The following is a 20,430-nucleotide window of genomic DNA, read 5'->3' on the forward strand; positions in this document are numbered from 1 at the left end:
TGTGAAATGGGGTAAGAGTATGACAGAAAATTTTGAAAGTAATAAAAAGATGTTTTGGAAAGAAATTAAGAGAGGAAGAGGAGGCGAATCAAGTCGAGAAGAAAAGGTAAAAGGTGCAGATGGAGAGATGATAATGGAAGAGAAGGCAGTAAGGGGAAGATGGGCAGAATATTTTAGGGAGTTGCTTAATGTGAAGGAGGATAGGGAAGGAAAGATAGCTGCAGTGGGAAATGCGAACAAAATGAGAGTGATGAGTGAGGAGAATGGAGGAGAAATAAGGAAGGATGAGGTGAAGGCAGTTGTTAAGATGATGAAAGCAGGTAAGGCACCTGGTCTGGATGGATGCCATGCAGAATGTCTGAAAAAGGGAGGTACAGTGATGGTGGACTGGTTGGTGAGGTTATTTAATGTTTGCTGGAGAGAGGGTAGAGTGCCAGAGGACTGGAGGAGTGCCTGTATAGTCCCTCTTTACAAGGGAAAAGGGGACAAGTGTGAATGTGGTAGTTTCAGAGGGATTAGCTTGTTAGGTGTAGTTGGGAAGGCTAATGGGAGGATCTTGATTGAGAGGATTAGGAGAGGAACAGGAGTAATTGGTGAGGAACAGTGTGGATTTAGGACAGGTAGAGGTTGTGTAGATCAGATCTTTGTGGTAAGACAGATATGTGAGAAAGCTATAGGAAAGGGGAAGGATGTTTTTTGGGCTTTTATGGATCTGGAAAAGGCTTATGAGAGGGTAGACAAAAAGGCGCTGTGGGAGGTTATGCAGATATACAGGATAGGAGGAAAGCTTCTGGGAGCTGTCAAGAGTTTTTATGAGAGTAGTAGAGCTTGTGTCTGGATTAGAAATGGAGAGAGTGAGTGGTTCGAGGTAAAGGTGGGACTTCGTTAAGGATGCGTTATATCGCCCTGGCTGTTCAACTTATACATGGATGGGGTGGTGCGAGAGGTAAATGCAAGGGTAGTGGGTCAGGGATTGGAGATGGTCAAAGAAAATGGAGAAAAATGGGAGGTGAGCCAGCTGTTGTTTGCGGACGACACTGCGCTTGTGGCAGGATCGGAGGAGGGATTGAGGAAGTTGGTGACAGAGTTTGGGAGAGTATGTGATAGAAGAAAGCTGAAGATAAATGTGGGTAAAAGTAAGGTGATGAGATGTACAAGGGGTGAAAATGGCAGTAGACTGGAAGTGAGCATTAAGGGAGAGTGACTGGAGGAAGTGGATAGTTTTAGATACTTGGGTGCAAATGTGGCAGGAAAAGGTAGAGTGAAGGTGGAGGTAGAATGTAGATTGAGAGAAGCGAGTAAATGCCTTGGTGGATTAAAGAGTGTAATGAGGAATAGACATTTGGGAATGGATGTTAAGAGGAGACTGTATGAAGGAGTGATTGTGCCAACAGCACTGTATGGGGCAGAAACATGGAACATAAGAGAAGAAGAGAGGAGTTTGAATGTGTTTGAGATAAGGTGTCTGAGAAGTATGATGGGGGTTACTAGGCTACAGTGAGAAATGAGGAGGTGAGAAGTAGAACAGGGGTGGAAAAGGAGCTGGGAGATAGAGTTGATGAAAGAATATTAGGATGGTTTGGACACATGGAAAGAATGAGTGAAGAAAGACTAGTAAAGGAGGTATGGAAGGCAGATATGGAAGGCAGATATGGAGGGAGTGAACATGAGGGGACGTCCTAGGATGAGGTGGATGGATGGGGTGAAGGGGGCTTTGGGGAACAGGGGAATGTCTGTTGAAGAAGGACGGGAGAAGACAGAAGATAGGGGTGAATAGAGAATGGTTGTATATGGATGATGTTGTGATTGCATGAGGTGGAATGGGCAGGGGGGTGGGGGGTGAGGTAGTATGTGTGAGCAAATGTTGATGCAGCCCAAAGGGATTTCTCCCCATCCTCTCCTTTTATGCAATGGGGGGACGGAGAGAGGGAGTCGCCGATTTAATGAAGTGGCCTTGCTGTGGATGTGCTGTGTCTTGCGACACTGCTTCTGACCCAGGGCATTGGACAAGGTGCAGGGATGACCCGTCATCCAGGAGGTGCTTAGATAAGAGGGAGGGTGGAGGGGTGTGGAGTGTATTCAGGGATGGAATGGGTGCAAATGATTTTATGCCTTTTCCTTTTTGGCTACCTCCCTTGTAAAGGGAAAAAAGCCTTGGTATATGTATGTATGAAAAGGCTTATGACAGGGTAGACAGGAAGGCACTGTGGGAGGTACTGCAGATATATGGGATAGGAGGAAAGCTGTTAAGAGCAGTCAAGAGTTTTTATGAGAGTTAGGATTAGAAATGAAGAGAGTGAATGGTTTGAGGTAAAGGTGGGACTTCGTCAGGGATGTTGAATGGTCGAAAACAGAGAATTGTTTTAAATGGAAAAACTTCTAGATGGAAAAATGTTACAAGTGGAGTTCCTCAGGGTTCCGTTCTTGGGCCACCTCTATTCATAGTATATATAAATTATATATACCATGGACTAAAATCTACTGTTTCCAAATTTGCTGATGATACAAAACTGTGCGGAGTGGCAAATGATCACTCAAACCAATTAGATATTCAAGAAGATTTAGATCAATTACAGCAATGGTCTGAAAAGTGGCTAATGAAATTTAACATAAGTAAATGCAAGGTAATGCACATAGGTCAAAATAACAGTAAGTACGATTACAAGTTATTTGGAAATTTGTTAACAAAAGTGGATAGTGAAAAAGATCTCGGCGTAATTATCAGTAACGACCTCAAATCATCCAAGCAGTGTATTTCAGCCTCTGAGAAAGCAAATAAGATTCTGGGACTGATTGCGCGATCTTTTGATTTCAAAAGTCCATCACTCATTAACAAGCTATATAAATCGTTAGTTCGTCCACATTTGGAATATGCTGTTTCCGTATGGTCACCGAATCTCATTAAAGACATTGACAGACTGGAAAAAGTACAATGGCGAGCCACAAAACTGATTCCAAATATCAAAAATAAGTCATACGAAAATCGACTAAAACACATGAATCTGTTTTCCCTAAAAAAGTGTAGACTCAGAGGTGACTTGATACAGGTCTTTAAGATTTTAAAGGGAATTGACATCAAAAGTGATAAAATTTTTACATTGAATGAGAATCAGACAAGAAACAATGGTCTCAAACTGTCCGGAAATAGATTCAATTTGGAAGTGGGTAGAAACAACTTTACCAACCGTTAATGAATGGAATACACTTCCTGCACAGGTAGTGCAATGTAGTTCAGTTCGAAGCTTTAAGAATCATTTAGATAAATACCTAAGTAAGATGCTGTAATGATTATAATTTATCTTATATTATTTGTTTTTGTTTTGTTATCATTTGTCTGTCTGATTTTCATTTATCATTAGTTATATGTCAATTCATTATTATTTACTATATACCTGTTTGTTTATTATTTAACTATACCTATACATTTATTCATGTATTTTATTTGTTATTTACATTATTATAGTTTTTATTTATTATTTTATTATTAATGATTTTTTTTCGCATCCGACCTAGATATGGATCAAAATGTCTCCTGTCGGCATGCTCCGCCTTTGTAATCCTTTGTAATATGGATGGGGTGGTGCGAGAGGTGAATGCAAGGGTAGTGGGTCAGGGTTGGAGACGATTAAAGAAAATGGAGAAAAATGGGAGGTGAGCCAGTTGTTGTTTGCTGATGACACTGCACTTGTAGCAGGATTGGAGGAGGGATTGAGGAGGTTATTGACAGAGTTTGAGGTGTGTGAAAGAAGGAAGCTGAAGATAAATGTGGGTAAAAGTAAGGTGATGAGATGTACAAGGAGAGAGACAGTAGGCTGGAAGTGAGCATCAAGGGTGAAAGACTGGAGGAAGTGGATAGTTTTAGATACTTGGGTGCAAATGTGGCAGGAAAGGGAGTGGGGGTAGAATGTAGACCGAGAGAAGCGAGTAAATGCCTTGGTGGATTGCAAAGTGTAACGAGAAATAGACATCTGGGAATGGATGCTAAGAGGAGGTTATATGAAGGAGTGATTGTACCAACAGCATTGTACGGGGCAGAAACATGGAACATGAGAGAGAAAGACAGGAGTTTGAATGTGTTTGAGATGAAATGTCTGAGAAGTATGATAGGGGTTACTAGGCTAGAGTGAGAAATGAGGAGGTGAGGAGGAGAACAGGGGTGGAGAGGGAACTGGGAGATAGGATTGATGAAAGAGTATTAGGATGGTTTGGACACAGGCAAAGAATGAGTGAAGAAAGATTAGTAAAGTGTGGAAGGCAGATGTGGAAGGAGTGAATATGCGGGGGCATCCTAGGATGAGATGGATGGATGGATGGGGTGAAAGGGGCATTACAAAAGTGAGGAATATCTGTGGAGGAAGGACGGAAGAGGACAGAAAATAGGGGTAAATGGAGAGGGGTTGTGTATAAATGATGCTGTGATACATGAGGGGGAGTGGGAGGGGGATGGGGGGTGAGGAAGTATGAGAAAAATTTTGACAAGGATTTCTCCCCGTCTTCTCCTTTTCTGCATGGGGGAACGGAGGGGGGGTCGCCCAAGTTATTAAGCGGCCTTGCTGTGGATGTGCTGTGTCTTGCGACACTGCTTCTGACCCGAGATGGGAGGGAGGGAGGGTGGAGGGGAGTGGAATGTATGGGAAATGGAATGGGTGGGAGTGGTTTCTATGCCTTTTTCTTTTTGGCTACCCCCTGTGTAGGGGGAAAAAGCCTTTGGTATATGTATGTATTATCTATGTCAATTTATTATTATTTACTATTTACCTGTTTATCACTTAATTCTACCTATTTATTTATTTACTTATTTTATTTATATTATTATAATTTTTATTTATCATTAACTTTTTTAGTAATCCTTATAATATATATACATATCATATACAGTGCTCGACAAGGAAGTATGAACGGTTAGCGAGAATGAGTGATGAGGAGAATGAGTCATAAATCAATAAACAAAAGCTCACTTCGTACCTCTAATACTTTGATGGGTGGCCTTTACGTGCAATGATCTCACAAAGGCGGTTTGGAATGGAAGTGGTGTACTTGGCAAGATGTGCAGGGGTTATACTAGCCCACGATTGGTGAATGGCTGCCTCGAGCTTGGGCACAGATTTCGTATCTACCCTGCAGGTCTTGTTTAATGTGGTTCCACAGGTTTTCTATTGGGTTTATGTCAGGACTATTGCCTGGCCAGTCTGCTATGTAAGGTATATGACAGTTTTTAAGCCACTGAGTAACACTACAAGCAGTGTGGCTGGGGGCGTGATCTTGTTGAAAGATGTTAGCACCTGAGCTATTAAAAGAATCCTCCAGGGGGGTAAATGATATGGACAAGGAAGTGCGAACGGACAAGTGGGCGGAGCTAAGGGTAGGGTTTATGACGCATGCTATCAATCATCCCTCAGTTGCCTCTTAGCCTTCGTGGGGAGGCTTTTTGTTCCGTGAGTGTTATGGTGATGCCACCTAGGCGGTTAGTGTTTTTTGCAGAGGTGCTTTCTAGCCTTAATATGGGCAAGAACAAGTATTTATCACAAGAGACAATAACCCAGATCATAGCTTTACATAAATCTGGTGGAGAAGACAGGGAGAAATCCCTTCAGGCTGTGTCAAATTATTTTTTATACATACTCCCTCACACCCCCATCCCCCAGCCACTCTCCCTCATGCATCACAGCATCATCCATTCACAACCATTCTCAATTCACCCAATATTTTCTTCTCTCATCCTTCCTCAACAGACATTCCCATCTTTCCCAATACGCCTTTTATCCCATCCATCCATCTCATCCTTGGTTGCCTCCCTCATGGTCACTCCTTCCACACCTCTTTTACTAACCTTTCTTCACTCATTCTTTCCATGTGTCCAAACTATTCCAATACTCTTTCATCCACCCTATCTCCCAACTCTTCTTCCACCCTTGTTCTCTTCCTCACCTCATTTCTCAATCTATCCAGTCTAGTAACTCCTATCATACTTCTCAGATACCTCATCTCAAATTTATCTTATGCTTTACTTCTCTTTTCTTTTCTCATATGATTCTCTCATCCTATTTTGAGAAACCTCGCTTCTTCTCTTCTACAAACTTCATTACTTCATCATACCACCACTCACTAACCTTCCTTCTATTTCCTCCTTGTTCCACACACCACCTTTGCACGCCTTGCTTCTCCCTCCTTAAACCATCCCCATTCCTCCTCCATTCATAGTTCTACTGTATCCTTCACTCCCTCTCTCAGCTTCTTGTATTCCTTCCCCTTTTCTTTCTCATTTAAGCAGTTCACTTTAATCACCTCCCTACCTTCTTTCCTTTTCCTCTTTCTCCATCTATTCTCCACTCTCAACTTACCTTCCACCAAAAAATCTGATAATCCTCCACTCTCTCCCCTTAAAACATGTGCATCCAAAACTCTTCCTACTATACTCTTGGTTACCACTATAGTCCCTTAACGCTCTATCTACCACCCTTCCATCCACCACCCTCTCCCATGTGTACTTATGCTTGACTTTTTTCCAAAACACTGTATTTGCTATTATCAATTCTTTCTAGACATATCTCCACCATCAACTCTCCAGTATGATTTTTTCCTGGTGCTCCACACTTACCAACCACTCTGTCTATTAGTTCACCTCCCTACCCAAGTATTAAGGTCTCTCAATACCACTACATTGATAGTGGTATTGAGAGACCACTACATTGAGGTCCTGGAGCTGCAACGTCTACGTCGTGGGACCACCCCCCAACCCCAAGAGTTGGGGGCCAATCAGCAGCAACCACCCCTGGCCATCAGCTCTACGCAGATGGCACCGATCCCCAAGGAGGAGCTACGCCTACCTGGGGGAGTACCACAATCCTTTTTTTTCCAACACACAATGTTACGTTTTTTCTGCACTGAGGGGTCATTTTCCGGCGATCACCCCTCTTCTTCTACTTTTAGCCGGAGATGTAGAGAGCAATCCTGGGCCCACCACAAAATACACATGCCCAACATGCTCTAAACCCATTACTTCGAGCAGACAGACAAAGGGCTCAGTTCAGTGCAATATGTGCAAAAACTGGGCCCACCTCACTTGTACAACACTTGCTGACACAAACCAATACACAAACACTTGGACATGTTCTACCTGCCCTCCAGTAACCCCAATCCCACCTCCCCAACCACAGCCAACACCCTTACCCACTCCCAATTTCCCTTTGCCCTTACCCCCGATTAGTACTCCCCTTCCTTTGTCCCCGATCTCTCCTTTCCCCCCTCTGACCCAGATCCTACACCTTCCCCACTACCACCCCAACCTCAACCCCAAACGGCAACATACAACACATACAAAACACACAACATCAACATATTACAACACAACATTGACGGTATTAACACTAAAAAACATGAACTTGAACACTTTCTTAAACAACACAACATACACATTGCAATTTTACAAGAAACAAAATTAAGACACTCACACAAAACACCATCATTTCATAATTACACCACCATCAGACAAGACCGGACTGACGGCAATGGCGGTGGACTCATCACCCTGATCCACCATTCCATCTGTTTTGTGGACACAAGTGCCACAACCAAAATTCTCCTCCCTACCACAGATAACACAACAGAAACCCAATCCATTCGTATCCGCACAGGCAACAATTCAACACTAACAATAGTTAACATGTACATTCCCCCCCAATCATCCCCCACAGTTCCAAACACCTTCAGACCTCAACTCAGCCAACTAACCTCAATCCCCAACCTGATCATGGGTGGTGACTTCAACGCCAAGTCGTCTGCCTGGTTTGTCGACAACCCAGACGCAGACAGAGGGCTTGATATACAGACTCAATTCGACTCATTGACTATCATGAACAACACGCATAATCATACACATATCCCATACCAAGCCCTCTACACTCCCTCCTCTCCTGATATCACCTTTTGCTCCCCCTGCCTAACCCCAACAACATCATGGAGAGTGGTCGGAGCCCTTGGTTCTGACCACCTTCCAATCATCATCACCACCAAAACAAGATGCACCCCAGTTGGCCACAGACACACTTACACCAATTACAAGAGAGCTAACTGGGAAGCCTTTACTGAAGAGACAGAACAACATTTTGAAACACTTAACAGTACACCAATCACAAACATAAACAATGCTGTGCACGCTTTTAATACAATCATACAAAACGCAGACAAGAGATACATCCCTAGAGGCAACAGAAAATCACACAACCCCAACTTCACACCAGAAATCCAAGGCCTCATCAGACAACGTGACACACTTAAACACGATACCCCCACACCTATCCCTCAAAACATAGCAGACCAAATACAAACACTAAACACTGTGATTGCCAATAAAATACATGAACAAAAAACACAAAATTGGCAAAACTTTATCAATACACTTGATCACAAAACAAACACCAGCAAATTGTACAAAACACTCAACAGCATCACACTATCCAACACTAACACTACACGCTCTCACGCAGCAATAATCACAACAGATAATCTACCCTCAAACAGACAACAAGCAAACGCACTCATACGTCATTTTGCACAGACGAGCCATCTTACATCTCACCCTGACGACCGACGCACCATTCGACGTAAGAAAGACTTCCCCACAGACTCAGACTATACACCCTTCATAGACAGTCAGACAAAACTCATAATGCATAATCTCAAGCACTCATCTGCCTGTGGCCCTGATAACATAAGCAACATCCACCTAAAACACATTGGACCACAAGGTATACACGCACTCACAAACATTGCAAACTACAGCTATTCACACAACACTATACCCGACATCTGGAAGAATGGTAAAATAATCACCATTCCAAAACCGAACAAAGACCCAACAATCCCAACATCGCACCGCCCAATCACACTTCTCTGCACCCCCTCTAAAGTCATTGAACGCCTAATACTTAAACTTGTCACACCATATATTCCCCTTGCTGACTCACAACACGGTTTTAGGCCACTACACTCCACAAACACTCTTCTGACAAACCTCACACAAAGAATTTTAGATGGCATCAATTCAGATAGGCCCCACCACAGAACACTTCTTATAACATTGGACATTAGTAAAGCTTTTGATGCTATCCCCCGCCACAACCTAACAAATAAAATATATAACACAGACATGCACAATAACACCAAAAGATGGCTGGCCAATTATCTGGCAGGCAGGAATGCTCATGTGTCATATAATGGCCAATCATCGCACATCAGAAACATTAAGAACGGAGTACCACAGGGCTCAGTTCTATCCCCCACATTATTTAATCTATACATGCATGACTTACCCACGCCAGACACCTCAGAAATACAAATCTCTTCCTACGCAGACGACATAACAATCACATGCACACATCGTAACACAGACAAAGCTGCAGAAATAATCCAGCCTTACCTTGACACACTCAACACATGGTTCATCACAAACAGACTCAAAATAGCTCCAACCAAATCTACAGCAACACTTCTCACCAACTGGACAAAAGAACACAAATACATACCTCATCTCTACATCAACAACACTCTAATACCACACACAAACACACCGAAAATTCTTGGTGTAACATACGATACATCCATGTCTTTCAAACAACACCTCACAAACATAAAAAACAAATGCACACCTAGACTTAACGCACTTAAGTCAATTACTGGAACAACATTTGGACAAAACAAAGAAACTAATATAACAATATACAAACAATGCATACGCTCAGTGATGAATTATGCGAGTCCTGCATGGGCTCCTAATCTCAGTGAGACACACCACAACACCCTTCAAATCATACAAAACAAAGCCCTAAAAACAATTACAGGCTGCACAAATACATCACCTACAGACCATTTACACCATGAAACAAAAGTCCTCAAAGTCAAGGACCACCTCGACATGAGAGGCACACAAACACTTGCTGCAGCCACCACAAACACATCACACCCGCTACACTACATAGCAGAACACCCACACACACCAAGAAACATTAAAACTACACCCAAAGACCTTTATTACACACAGATACTCTCTTCTCCTCCTCCACAACCACCAAATACCAGCCTCCGGAAACATATTCATAATCATATCACTCACCGCTCCATTAACACACTGAAAGACAACACACTGCTGCATGCCAGACCCCCTGATATCCACCCTTCTGAATCCTCTCTCCCACGAAAGGACAGAGTCCACTTGGCCAGACTGCGATGCGGTCACCACCCAGCACTTCTAAGCTACCAGAAGAGGCTGGACGACCGTGTTGTGAACAGCTGCCCAGGATGTAACACTTCACCCCATACCATACAACACATAATGGAAGACTGCATTATACACAATCATGCACGCAAACAACACAACATACACTCTATAAAGGATTTGTGGGAAAACCCAGTTTCGGCTGTGGCCTTCCTTGGGGAGACGGGACTGCTCGGACAGACAGTCTAGGGAACGACAACAACAACAACAACCACTACATTGACATTTCTCCCTAATCCCTCTATGTACTCATTTAAATCTATCCAAAAAGCCTCCCTTTCCTCTACACTCTCCTCACTACCAGACCCATATGCACTTACAAAAAACCTAATCTCCCTTCCCAATTTTATCTTCATCCACAATAACCTTGAAGAAACCTCCTTCCATTCTACTACACACTCACCTAAAATAAAATAATAAACCCCAAACAATTTGGTTTTAGAAGTGGGAGATTGTGCACCACAAATCTAATCTACTTTTATTCGAGACTAATTGAGATAATACAAGAAAGAGATGGATGGGCAGACTGCACCTTCCTGGATTTGCAGAAAGGTTTTGACAAGGTACCACACAAAAAATTAACAAGTGAAATTGAAAAAAATAGGAGGAATTCTAGGTAAACTATTGGAATGGGTGAAGAACTTCTTAACTGGGAGAAAACTGAGTGGTACTTAGAGACAAAAGTTTGAAATGGGATGATGTAAAAAGTGGCATCCCACAAGGCTCTGTTTTGGCTCCTTTAATGTTTGCCATATACATAATTGATATGGACAAAGGAGTAAATTGTTATATAATTTTTTTGGCTGATGATGCCAAATTACTCAAGAGAGTGAAAACAGAAGAAGATTGCAGATTGTTACAAGATGACCTAGATAAAGTTTGGGAATGGAGCCAGAAATACGAGATGAACTTCAACATCAAGAAATGTAGCATAATGGAATTTGGAAGAGGCAAAAAACAGAGTTTTGGGAAAATATACGATTGGAAACAAAGAAGTTAAGAAAGGGACCTAGAAGTAATCATCTCAAGTGATTTGACACCTGACAAACATGTAAATAAATTATTCGGAGAGACTTACAACTTGTTAAGATCAATGAAAGTGGCCTTCGACTACATGGATGAAGAGATGGTTAAGAAAATAATTACTACATTGATAAGACCAAAACTAGAATATGCTATATCAATGTGAGCACCAAGCACAAAGAAAAACACAAAGAAATTAGAAAGAATCCAAAGAGTGGCAACAAAGACAGCACCCACACTATCAAATTTGACATATGAACAAAGATTGGAGAAATTACAGCTGTCAACATTGGAGCAGAGAAGGGAAAGAGGAGACCTGTTGACCATCTTTACAATTATGAAAGTATGGAAGTTCTCGATGGAGATGACCTATTAAAATGGAACAAGAGAGAAACAAGAGAACACGATAAGAAACTAAAGGAGGACAGTTACAGAAGAGACCTGAAAAAGAACAGTTTCCCACACAGAGTGATTGATGTCTGGAACAAACTAAACAGTGAAACAGTGAATGCCAAAACTATACACGAGTTCAAGAATAAACAGGATGTGGAGAGATACGAAAAACGGGTCACAACAAGCATAGCTCCCGTCCCATAAAATACAACTAGGTAAATACTTACTAGTATAGCCACCCCTTCTCTCCCTTGTCCTCTCTTCAATCCTGAGATCCTCCCAACTACATTCCCAAACTCACTCACCCCTCCCTTTCAGCTTAGTTTCACTCAAAGCCAACACATCCATCTTTCTTCTCAGAAACATACTAGCTATCTCTTCCCTTTTACTCTCATCTACACCACATCCATGCATATTAAAAGACCCAGACCGTAGGGTACTGGTTGGAAAACTCCTCCCACACCCTCGCATGCATTTACTTTTTTTAGGAATGTCCTCTTTGGTGCTACAGGGAGAAAGATGCCTAGTCCTATCCCTGTCCTGTTTCTGTTGCCTCATACAACTCAAGTGGAAAGTCTTTGTGGCAGTATTCTTATCCCCCACCAAAGGGTTAGCTAAAATGGAAAATGAATATTCAGAGAAATGGTACAGGACAGTAACAGGAGGGGGGGGCAGCATAACTGAGGGACAGTCGCAGTATAATAAAGTATCATTTCTCTGTGACTAGAGATTTCCTCTACCACATACAAAAATGATGTGTGGCTCTAGTCTGTACGGGTGCCCCATATAGACCCAAAAGTATCAGCTGCATGCTACTTAGCAGCTTTTAACTCTACAATAACATGCAGCCAATACCCCAGACAGGGAGCAGCCAATACCCCAGATGGGGTGCAGCCAATACCCCAGCCAGTAATAATTCTCAGCTTTTTCCACAAACATTTAAAGAACACTGCATTGCTGCATTTACCTATTTTTATTACACAGGATGGGAGCTATGCTTGTGGTGACCTGTCTTTGTATGGAAGGGGTTAAGGATATACATGTGCTAAGGGGAGAGGGTGGGGGAATATCAGATCATTTTTTGGTGGAAGGTAAGTTGAGAGTGGAGGATAGATGGAGAAAGAGGAAAAGGACAAAAAGGTAGGGAGGTGCTTAGAGTGAACTCTTTAAATGAAAAGGAAAAGGAGTACAAGAAGAAGCTGAGAGAGGAGTGGGAGGGAGTGAAGGATAGAGCTAGGAGTGGAGGAGGAATGGGGATGGTTCAAGGAGGGAGTCACAAAGTGTGCAAAGATGGTGTGTGGAACAAGAGAGACAGGAGGAAACAGAAGGAATGGTGGGATGAGGAAACAAAGAAGGTTGTAGAAGAGAAGAAGTGAGCTTTCACAGATTGGTTACAAAATAGGACGGGGGAGTCATATGAGAGGTACAAAGAAAAGAAAAGAGAAGTAAAGCAAAAGGTAAAGGAGGCAAAGAGGAGACCAGATGTGAAATGGGGTAAGAGTATGACAGAAAATTTTGAAAGTGATAGAAAGATGTTTTGGAAAGAAATTAAGAGAGGAAGAGGAGGTGAATCAAGTAGAGAAGAAAAGGTAAAAGGTGCAGATGGAGAGTTGATAATGGAAGAGAAGGCAGTAAGGGGAAGATGGGCAGAATATTTTAGGGAGTTGCTTAATGTGAAGGAGGATAGGTAGGGAAAGATTGTTGCATTGGAAAATGCCAAGAAAATGACCGTGATGAGTGAGGAAAATGGAGGAGAAATAAGGAATGATGAAGTGAAGGCGGTTGTTAAGATGATGAAAGCAGGTAAGGCACCTGGTCTGGATGGATGCCATGCAGAATGTCTAAAAAAAGGAGGTACAGTGATGGTGGACTGGTTGGTGAGGTTATTTAATGTTTGCTGGAGAGAGGGTAGAGTGCCGGAGGACTGCCTGTATAGTTTCACTTTATAAGGGAAAAGGGGACAAGTGTGAATGTAATAGTTAAAGAGGGATTAGCTTGTTAAGTATAGTTGGGAAGGCTTATGGGAGGATCTTGATTGAGAGGATTAGGAGGGGAACAGAGGGAGTAATTGGTGAGGAACAGTGTGGATCTAGGACGGGTAGATGTTGTGTAGATCAGATTTTTGTGATAAGACAGATATGTGAGAAAGCTATAGGAAAGGGGAAGGATGTTTTTTGGGCTTTTATGGATTTGGAAAAGGCTTATGACAGGGTAGACAGGAAGGCACTATGAGAGGTTATGCGGATATACGGGATAGGAGGAAAGCTTCTAGGAGCTGTCAAGAGTTTTTATGAGAGTAGTAGAGCTTGTGTCAGGGTAAGAAATGGAGAGAGTGAGTGGTTCGAGGTAAAGGTGGGACTTTGTCAGGGATGCGTTATATTGCCCTGGCTGCTGAACTTGTACATGAATAAGGTGGTGCGAGAGGTAAATGCAAGGGTAGTCGGTCAGGGATTGGAGATGGTTAAAGAAAATGGAGAAAAGTGGGAGGTGAGCCAGCTGTTGTTTGCGGACGACACTGCGTTTGTGGCAGGATCGGAGGAGGGATTGAGGAAGTTGGTGACAGAGTTTGGGAGAGTGTGTGATAGAAGAAAGCTGAAGATAAATGTGGGTAAAAGTAAGGTGATGAGATGTACAAGGGGTGAAAGTGGCAGCAGACTGGAAGTGAGCATTAAGGGAGAGTGACTGGAGGAAGTGGATAGTTTTAGATACTTGGGTGCAAATGTGGCAGGAAAAGGTGGAGGTAGAATGTAGATTGAGAGAAGCGAGTAAATGCCTTGGTGGATTAAAAAGTGTAATGAGGAATAGACATTTGGGAATGGATGCTAAGAGGAGAATGTATGAAGGAGTGATTGTGCCAACAGCACTGTATGGGGCAGAAAGATGGAACATAAGAGAAGAAGAGAGAAGGAGTTTGAATGTGTTTGAGATGAGGTGTCTAAGAAGTATGATGGGGGTTACTAGGCTAGATAGAGTGAGAAATGAGGAGGTGAGGAGGAGAACAGAGGTGGAAAGGGAGTTGGAGATAGGGTTGATGAAAGAATATTAGGATGGTTTGGACACATGGAAAGAATGAGTGAAGAAAGACTAGTAAAAGAGGTATGGAAGGCAGATGTGGAGGGAGTGAACATGAAGGGATGTCCTAGGATGAGGTGGATGGATGGGGTGAAGGGGGCTTTGAGGAAGAGCGGAATGTCTGTTGAGGAAGGACGGGAGAGGACAGAAGACAGGGGTGAATGGAGAATGGTTGTATATGGATGATGTTGTGATGCATGAGGTGGAATGGGCAGGGGGATGGGGGGTGAGGTAGTATGTGTGAGCAAAATTTGACGCAGCCCGAAGGGATTTCTCCCAGTCTTCTCCTTTTATGCATGGGGGATGGAGAGGGGGGGTCACCGATTTAATTATGCGGCCTTGCTGTGGATGTGCTGTGTCTTGCGACACTGCTTCTGACCCAGGGCAGTGGACAAGGTGTAGGGATGACCCGTCATCCAGGAGGTGCTAAGATAAGAGGGAGGGTGGAGGGGTGTGGTGTGTATTCAGGGATGGAATGGGTGGAAATGATTTTATGCCTTTTCCTTTTTGGCTACCTCCCTTGTAAGGGGGAAAAAGCCTTGGTATATGTATGTAGTAATATAGTCAAGTGCACTTTGACTAATACTCAAGGATGATGGGTGGGAGGGAGGGAGGGAGGGAGGGGAGGGGGAGAGTGAGACACAGAGATAGAGATAGAGAGAGAGAGAGAGAGAGAGAGGGGGGGGGGGGAATCACCCTTTCGGAAGGCTAGGACAGTGCCCCCCACAGAGGACTTTGTAAAAGTAAAAAAAGAAAAAAGAAATACATAAATAAAATCAAATAAATAAATACATACACATACCATGGGCTTTTCCCCCCTTACATGGGAGACAACCAAAGGCAAAGGCATAAATCCACTCCCACCCACTTCATCCCCATATACTCCACTCCCATTCACCATCTCTCCCCTCCTCTTATAAATAAATAATACTGCCTGGGTTTCAACACATAACAACCACAACTACATTTCTAGCATACACATAATGAACAAAATTCTACATGAAAAATACATAGTGTAAATTTTAACAAGCAGTGAGCATGCAGTAGATCCAGAACTTTGAAAAATAAGACAGTAATATCAAACCTACATTACCACCACCGCATCAGCAGGACCCTCTATCTGACCCTGGACTGTATCCCTGTTTGTGTTGCGGCACCACCCAACTAACTTCAACTCCTTGCCTTTGGCCTGTGTGTACTAATAACAATACAGATTTGATTAAACTATATATTCATAAACTAAATAATATCAATATATAATAGCAAAAGGTATAATCTACATGGAATTATAATATTGGTCTCCATCATTTCTATGTCAAGGTGTTTTTATGACTGTTCCTCAATCACTTTTGCATGCTAAGTTTAAACATGCAACTCATCTTTCTTAATCAGGTCAAGTTTTTACAATAAATATTCATGAAAGGTGAGATCTTGTGAGGTGGCATGATTCATTACATGTACAGTAAGTGGCTGATTGAAAAGAGAAGCGGGTAAAGGCAATACATTAGCATGATTAATGGAGGGTATAGAGCATACAACTGTTTGTCTGAAATGCTTTTGCAGTTTTCCATGATTTTGTTTCATAACACTGTCAAATACTTAAGAATTCGCAGGTCTATTCATCAAGCCTGGATTTGAAAAATAATGTCAAGGCACTGAACAAAAAAACTCAAATTTTGCTTTTCTGAAATGGAACTTTTTGTTAACCAAACTGAGAGAAAATAGGGAAATCATTCAATATAAAGAACTACAATATAATGAATACCACTTAAGAACTATTACATTTTTCAGACTAATAAACTCTAGGTTGAATGCGAGACTTTTATTTCCCGATTATCTAATTTGTGGGACTACATAGTATTCATTGATGTCCCTTGCATAATGAGTATTTCCTTAAGGAAATTTTGTTGTAATAAGCATCACATTATTATACTATTTGACTACCTAACATAGCAAAATCTCACTATAGCAAGTGACATTTCAAAGGCAGGCACTATGTGAAAGAAATACGAGTGCACATTGCCCTACAGCTGTTATTTTGCAGCACTTTTGGCAAATTTTGGCACCAATCCTGCTATTCCAGCATCCAGAATACAGGACATTTAGCTTTCTATTATCCTTTTTCATTGCATATCTATTTTAATGGTGTCTTTGTACAAAATGTACTAAACAGTACTTTAGTACTACTATCTATACTTACCTAATTATAATATAAAATAAAGAACCTATACTTATGGTGTCCAGTCTCTTTTCCTCTATTTATTGAACTTTGCTTTAAATTCACTTGTTATTTTTTGACTGGGCTATGCCTTCTTTTATGCTATTTAGGAGTTGACTCATCTATAAAGAAAGTTGTGTTTCTTAATATCTTTCAGGCATGTAGTCATTATCAATTTGTTCCCATGACCTTATACTCTCCTATATCAAACCAAGGCACCTTTGTCAGTTTTATCCACTCCTTTCCTGATCTGAACACTGCAATCATGTTCCCCCTTCTATTTCCTCAATTGGATAAACCTTCTAAGATAGGGGTCAATTTTGTTCCTATTTGTATTTCCCTTAATCTTATTGATTCATGTAGTTTTGTATAGAGATCACACTACTGCAATATATTCTAATGTGGGGCATATTAGGTTCTCGGTTTTTTCATCATCTCTTTCTGTCCATGTAGTGAAAAGCCACTCTTAGGCATGTCAACTATTTGTATGTTTTGCCCACAATCTTGCTGCATGGTGACAAATTATCCATAACTAATATTCCTACATCCTTCCCCTTTTTTCACATATCAACAGTTTTTGATTAAAATCTTAACAGGTCCAATACACTAATCATTGAATTCCAATGAAAAAATTTCCATATTTCCAAGATTTTACCCATCTTTTACAATCCTCTCGCACAACCTAGGTATCATGCTGATCACACTGTTCTATATCAGGGCTCCTTACTTCCTTTATGAATTTCTTCCACATAGTCTTCTTCCAATATTGTGGCACCATCCCTTCTTCAAATTAATACATAACAAAATTTTGAACCTCATCTTCCAGTTGTTCTTTACATTCCTTAAGTATCCAGTTTTAGTTCAAGTCAGACCCTGGAGTTTCCTCATGTCTAATGTTACCATCAATTTATGTACTACCACTTTCATATCTTTTGACCTAACATTCATGTTCTTGTCCTCTTCTACAAAATACTTTTCCTAGAGAAAATTATTTGGAAACTTGCTATTTCAGTTTTAGCAGATACATCTCTGTGGAAGGTTTGATCCACACTTTGGAGGCAATGTGAGTAGCAGAGCAAGTAAAAGGCTGCTTTGTTCAACGTATTTGCTCTAGCAAATCATAGCCAGTTGTCTTGTGCAGAGCCAATCAAGATCTGTGCTAAGAAGCAAGGCAACTGCCCACGAAGACTGTAAAAGTTGCCACTACATTGATTTTTTGTTGTACAGTAATATTTACAGTGTGACAGAAATAGATATTTACATGGTTGAGTGATATACTCAATATTAAATAAAAATATATATAATTATGATACACAGAAGGACATGGTATACTTTAGTAATACATATATCAAAGGCTTTTTCCCCCTTATAAGGGAGGTAGCCAAAAAAAACAAAAACCACTCCCACCCATTCCATCCCTATCACACTCAACTCCCCTCCACCCTCTTCCCTCTCTCTTACCATGGCACCTCCTAGATGACAGGTCATCCCTGCATCCTGCCCACTGCCCTGGGTCAGAAGCAGTGTCACAAGACACAGCACATCCACAGCAAGGCTGCTTCATTAAATCAGTGACCCCCCCTGTCCCCTCATGCAGAAAAGGAGAAGACAGGGAGAAATTCCTTTGGGCTGTGTCAAATTTTTCTCATACATACTCCCCCACCCATTCCACTTCATGCATCACATCATCATCAATATACAACCATTCTCCATTCACCGTCTTCTGTCCTCTCCCGTCCTTCTTCAACAGACATTCCCCTCTTTCCCAAAGCCCCTTTCACCTAATCCATCCATCTCATCCTAGGTTGCCCCCTCACATTCACTCCTTCCACACCTCTTTTACTAGTCTTTCTTCACTCATTATTTCCATATGTCCAAACCATCCTCATACTCTTTCATCAAACCTATCTCCCAACTCCCAACTAGCCTCAATCCCCAACCTGATCATGGGTGGTGACTTCAACGCCAAGTCGTCGGCCTGGTATGTCAACAACCCTGACACAGACGGAGGGCTTGATATACAGACTCAGCTTGACTCATTGACTATCATGAACAACACACATAATCATACACATATCCCACACCAAGCCCTCTACACTCCCTCCTCTCCTGATATCACCTTTTGCTTCCCATGCCTAACCCCAACAACGTCATGGAGAGTGGTCGGAACCCTTGGTTCTGACCACCTTCCAATCATCATCACCACCAAAACAAGATGCACCCCAGTTGGCCACAGACACACATACACCAATTACAAGAGAGCTAACTGGGAAGCTTTTACTGAAGAGACAGAACAACATTTTGAAACACTTAACAGTATACCAATCACAAACATAAACAATGCTATGCACACTTTTAATACAATCATACAAAACGCAGACAAGAGATACATCCCTAGAGGCAACAGAAAATTACACAACCCCAACTTCACACCAGAAATCCAAGGTCTCATCAGACAACGAAACACACTTAAACACAATACCCCCACACCTATCCCTCAAAACATAGCAGACCAAATACAAACACTAAACACTGTGATTGCCAATAAAATACACGAACAAAAAACACAAAATTGGCAAAATTTTATCAATGCACTTGATCACAAAAACACCAGCAAATTGTACAAAACACTCAACAGCATTACACTATCCAACAGTAACACAACACACTCTCACGCAGCAATAATCACAACAATCTACCCTCAAACAGACAGCAAGCAAACACACTCATAAATCATTTTGCACAGACAAGCCATCTCACTTCTCACCCTGACGACCAACGCACTATTCGACGTAAGAAAGACTTTCCCACAGACTCAGACTATACACCTTTCATAGACAGTCAGACAAAACACATAATACATAATCTCAAGCACTCATCTGCCTGTGGCCCTGATAACATAAGTAACATCCACCTAAAACACATTGGACTGCAAGGTATACATGCACTCACAAACATTGCAAACTACAGCTCTTCACACAACACTATACCCGACATCTGGAAGCATGGTAAAATAATCACCACTCCAAAACCAAACAAAGACCCCAACAATCCCAACATCGCACCGCCCAATCACACTTCTCTGCACCCCCTCTAGTCATTGAAAGCCTAATACTTCAACTTGTCACACCACATATTCCCCTTGCTGACTCACTACACTCCACAAACAGTCTTCTGATAAACCTCACACAAAGAATTTTAGATGGCATCAATTCAGATAGGCCCCACCACAGAACACTTCTTATAACATTAGACATTAGTAAAGCTTTTGATGCTATTCCCCGCCACAATCTAACAAATAAAATATATAACACAGACATGCACAATAACACCAAAAGATGGCTGGCCAATTATCTGGCAGGTAGGAATGCTTATGTCATATAATGGCCAATCATCTCACATCAGAAACAAAGAATGGAGTACCACAGGGCTCTGTTCTATCACCCACGCT

The 20,430-nt window shown here is 41.8% G+C and overlaps 1 protein-coding gene across 33 annotated transcripts in view; it reads right to left on the minus strand.

The window, feature by feature from the left end:
* The window catches only part of LOC143029166 (acylphosphatase-1-like), a 72,336-nt gene that overhangs the window by 26,584 nt on the left and 25,322 nt on the right, over positions 1-20,430 (minus strand). For 7 of the 33 annotated variants that reach the window (XR_012966780.1, XR_012966779.1, XR_012966786.1 and 4 more), the window contains one exon: positions 15,850-15,959. The exons of 19 other annotated variants lie outside the window; for them this stretch is intronic. Coding sequence is in view for 1 of the 14 variants with exons in the window: in XM_076191652.1 (XP_076047767.1) it covers positions 15,850-15,959 (110 nt within the window). In the remaining 13 variants the exon portion in view is untranslated. Of the gene's footprint in view, positions 1-15,845; positions 15,960-20,430 lie in introns of all 33 variants that reach the window. 7 more of the 33 variants (XR_012966784.1, XR_012966785.1, XR_012966794.1 and 4 more) reach the window with 1 other exon arrangement.

Source organism: Oratosquilla oratoria, chromosome 10 (genome assembly GCF_046742065.1).
Source record: "Oratosquilla oratoria isolate Oo_2021 chromosome 10, ASM4674206v1, whole genome shotgun sequence".
Taxonomy (NCBI): Eukaryota; Metazoa; Arthropoda; class Malacostraca; order Stomatopoda; family Squillidae; genus Oratosquilla; species Oratosquilla oratoria.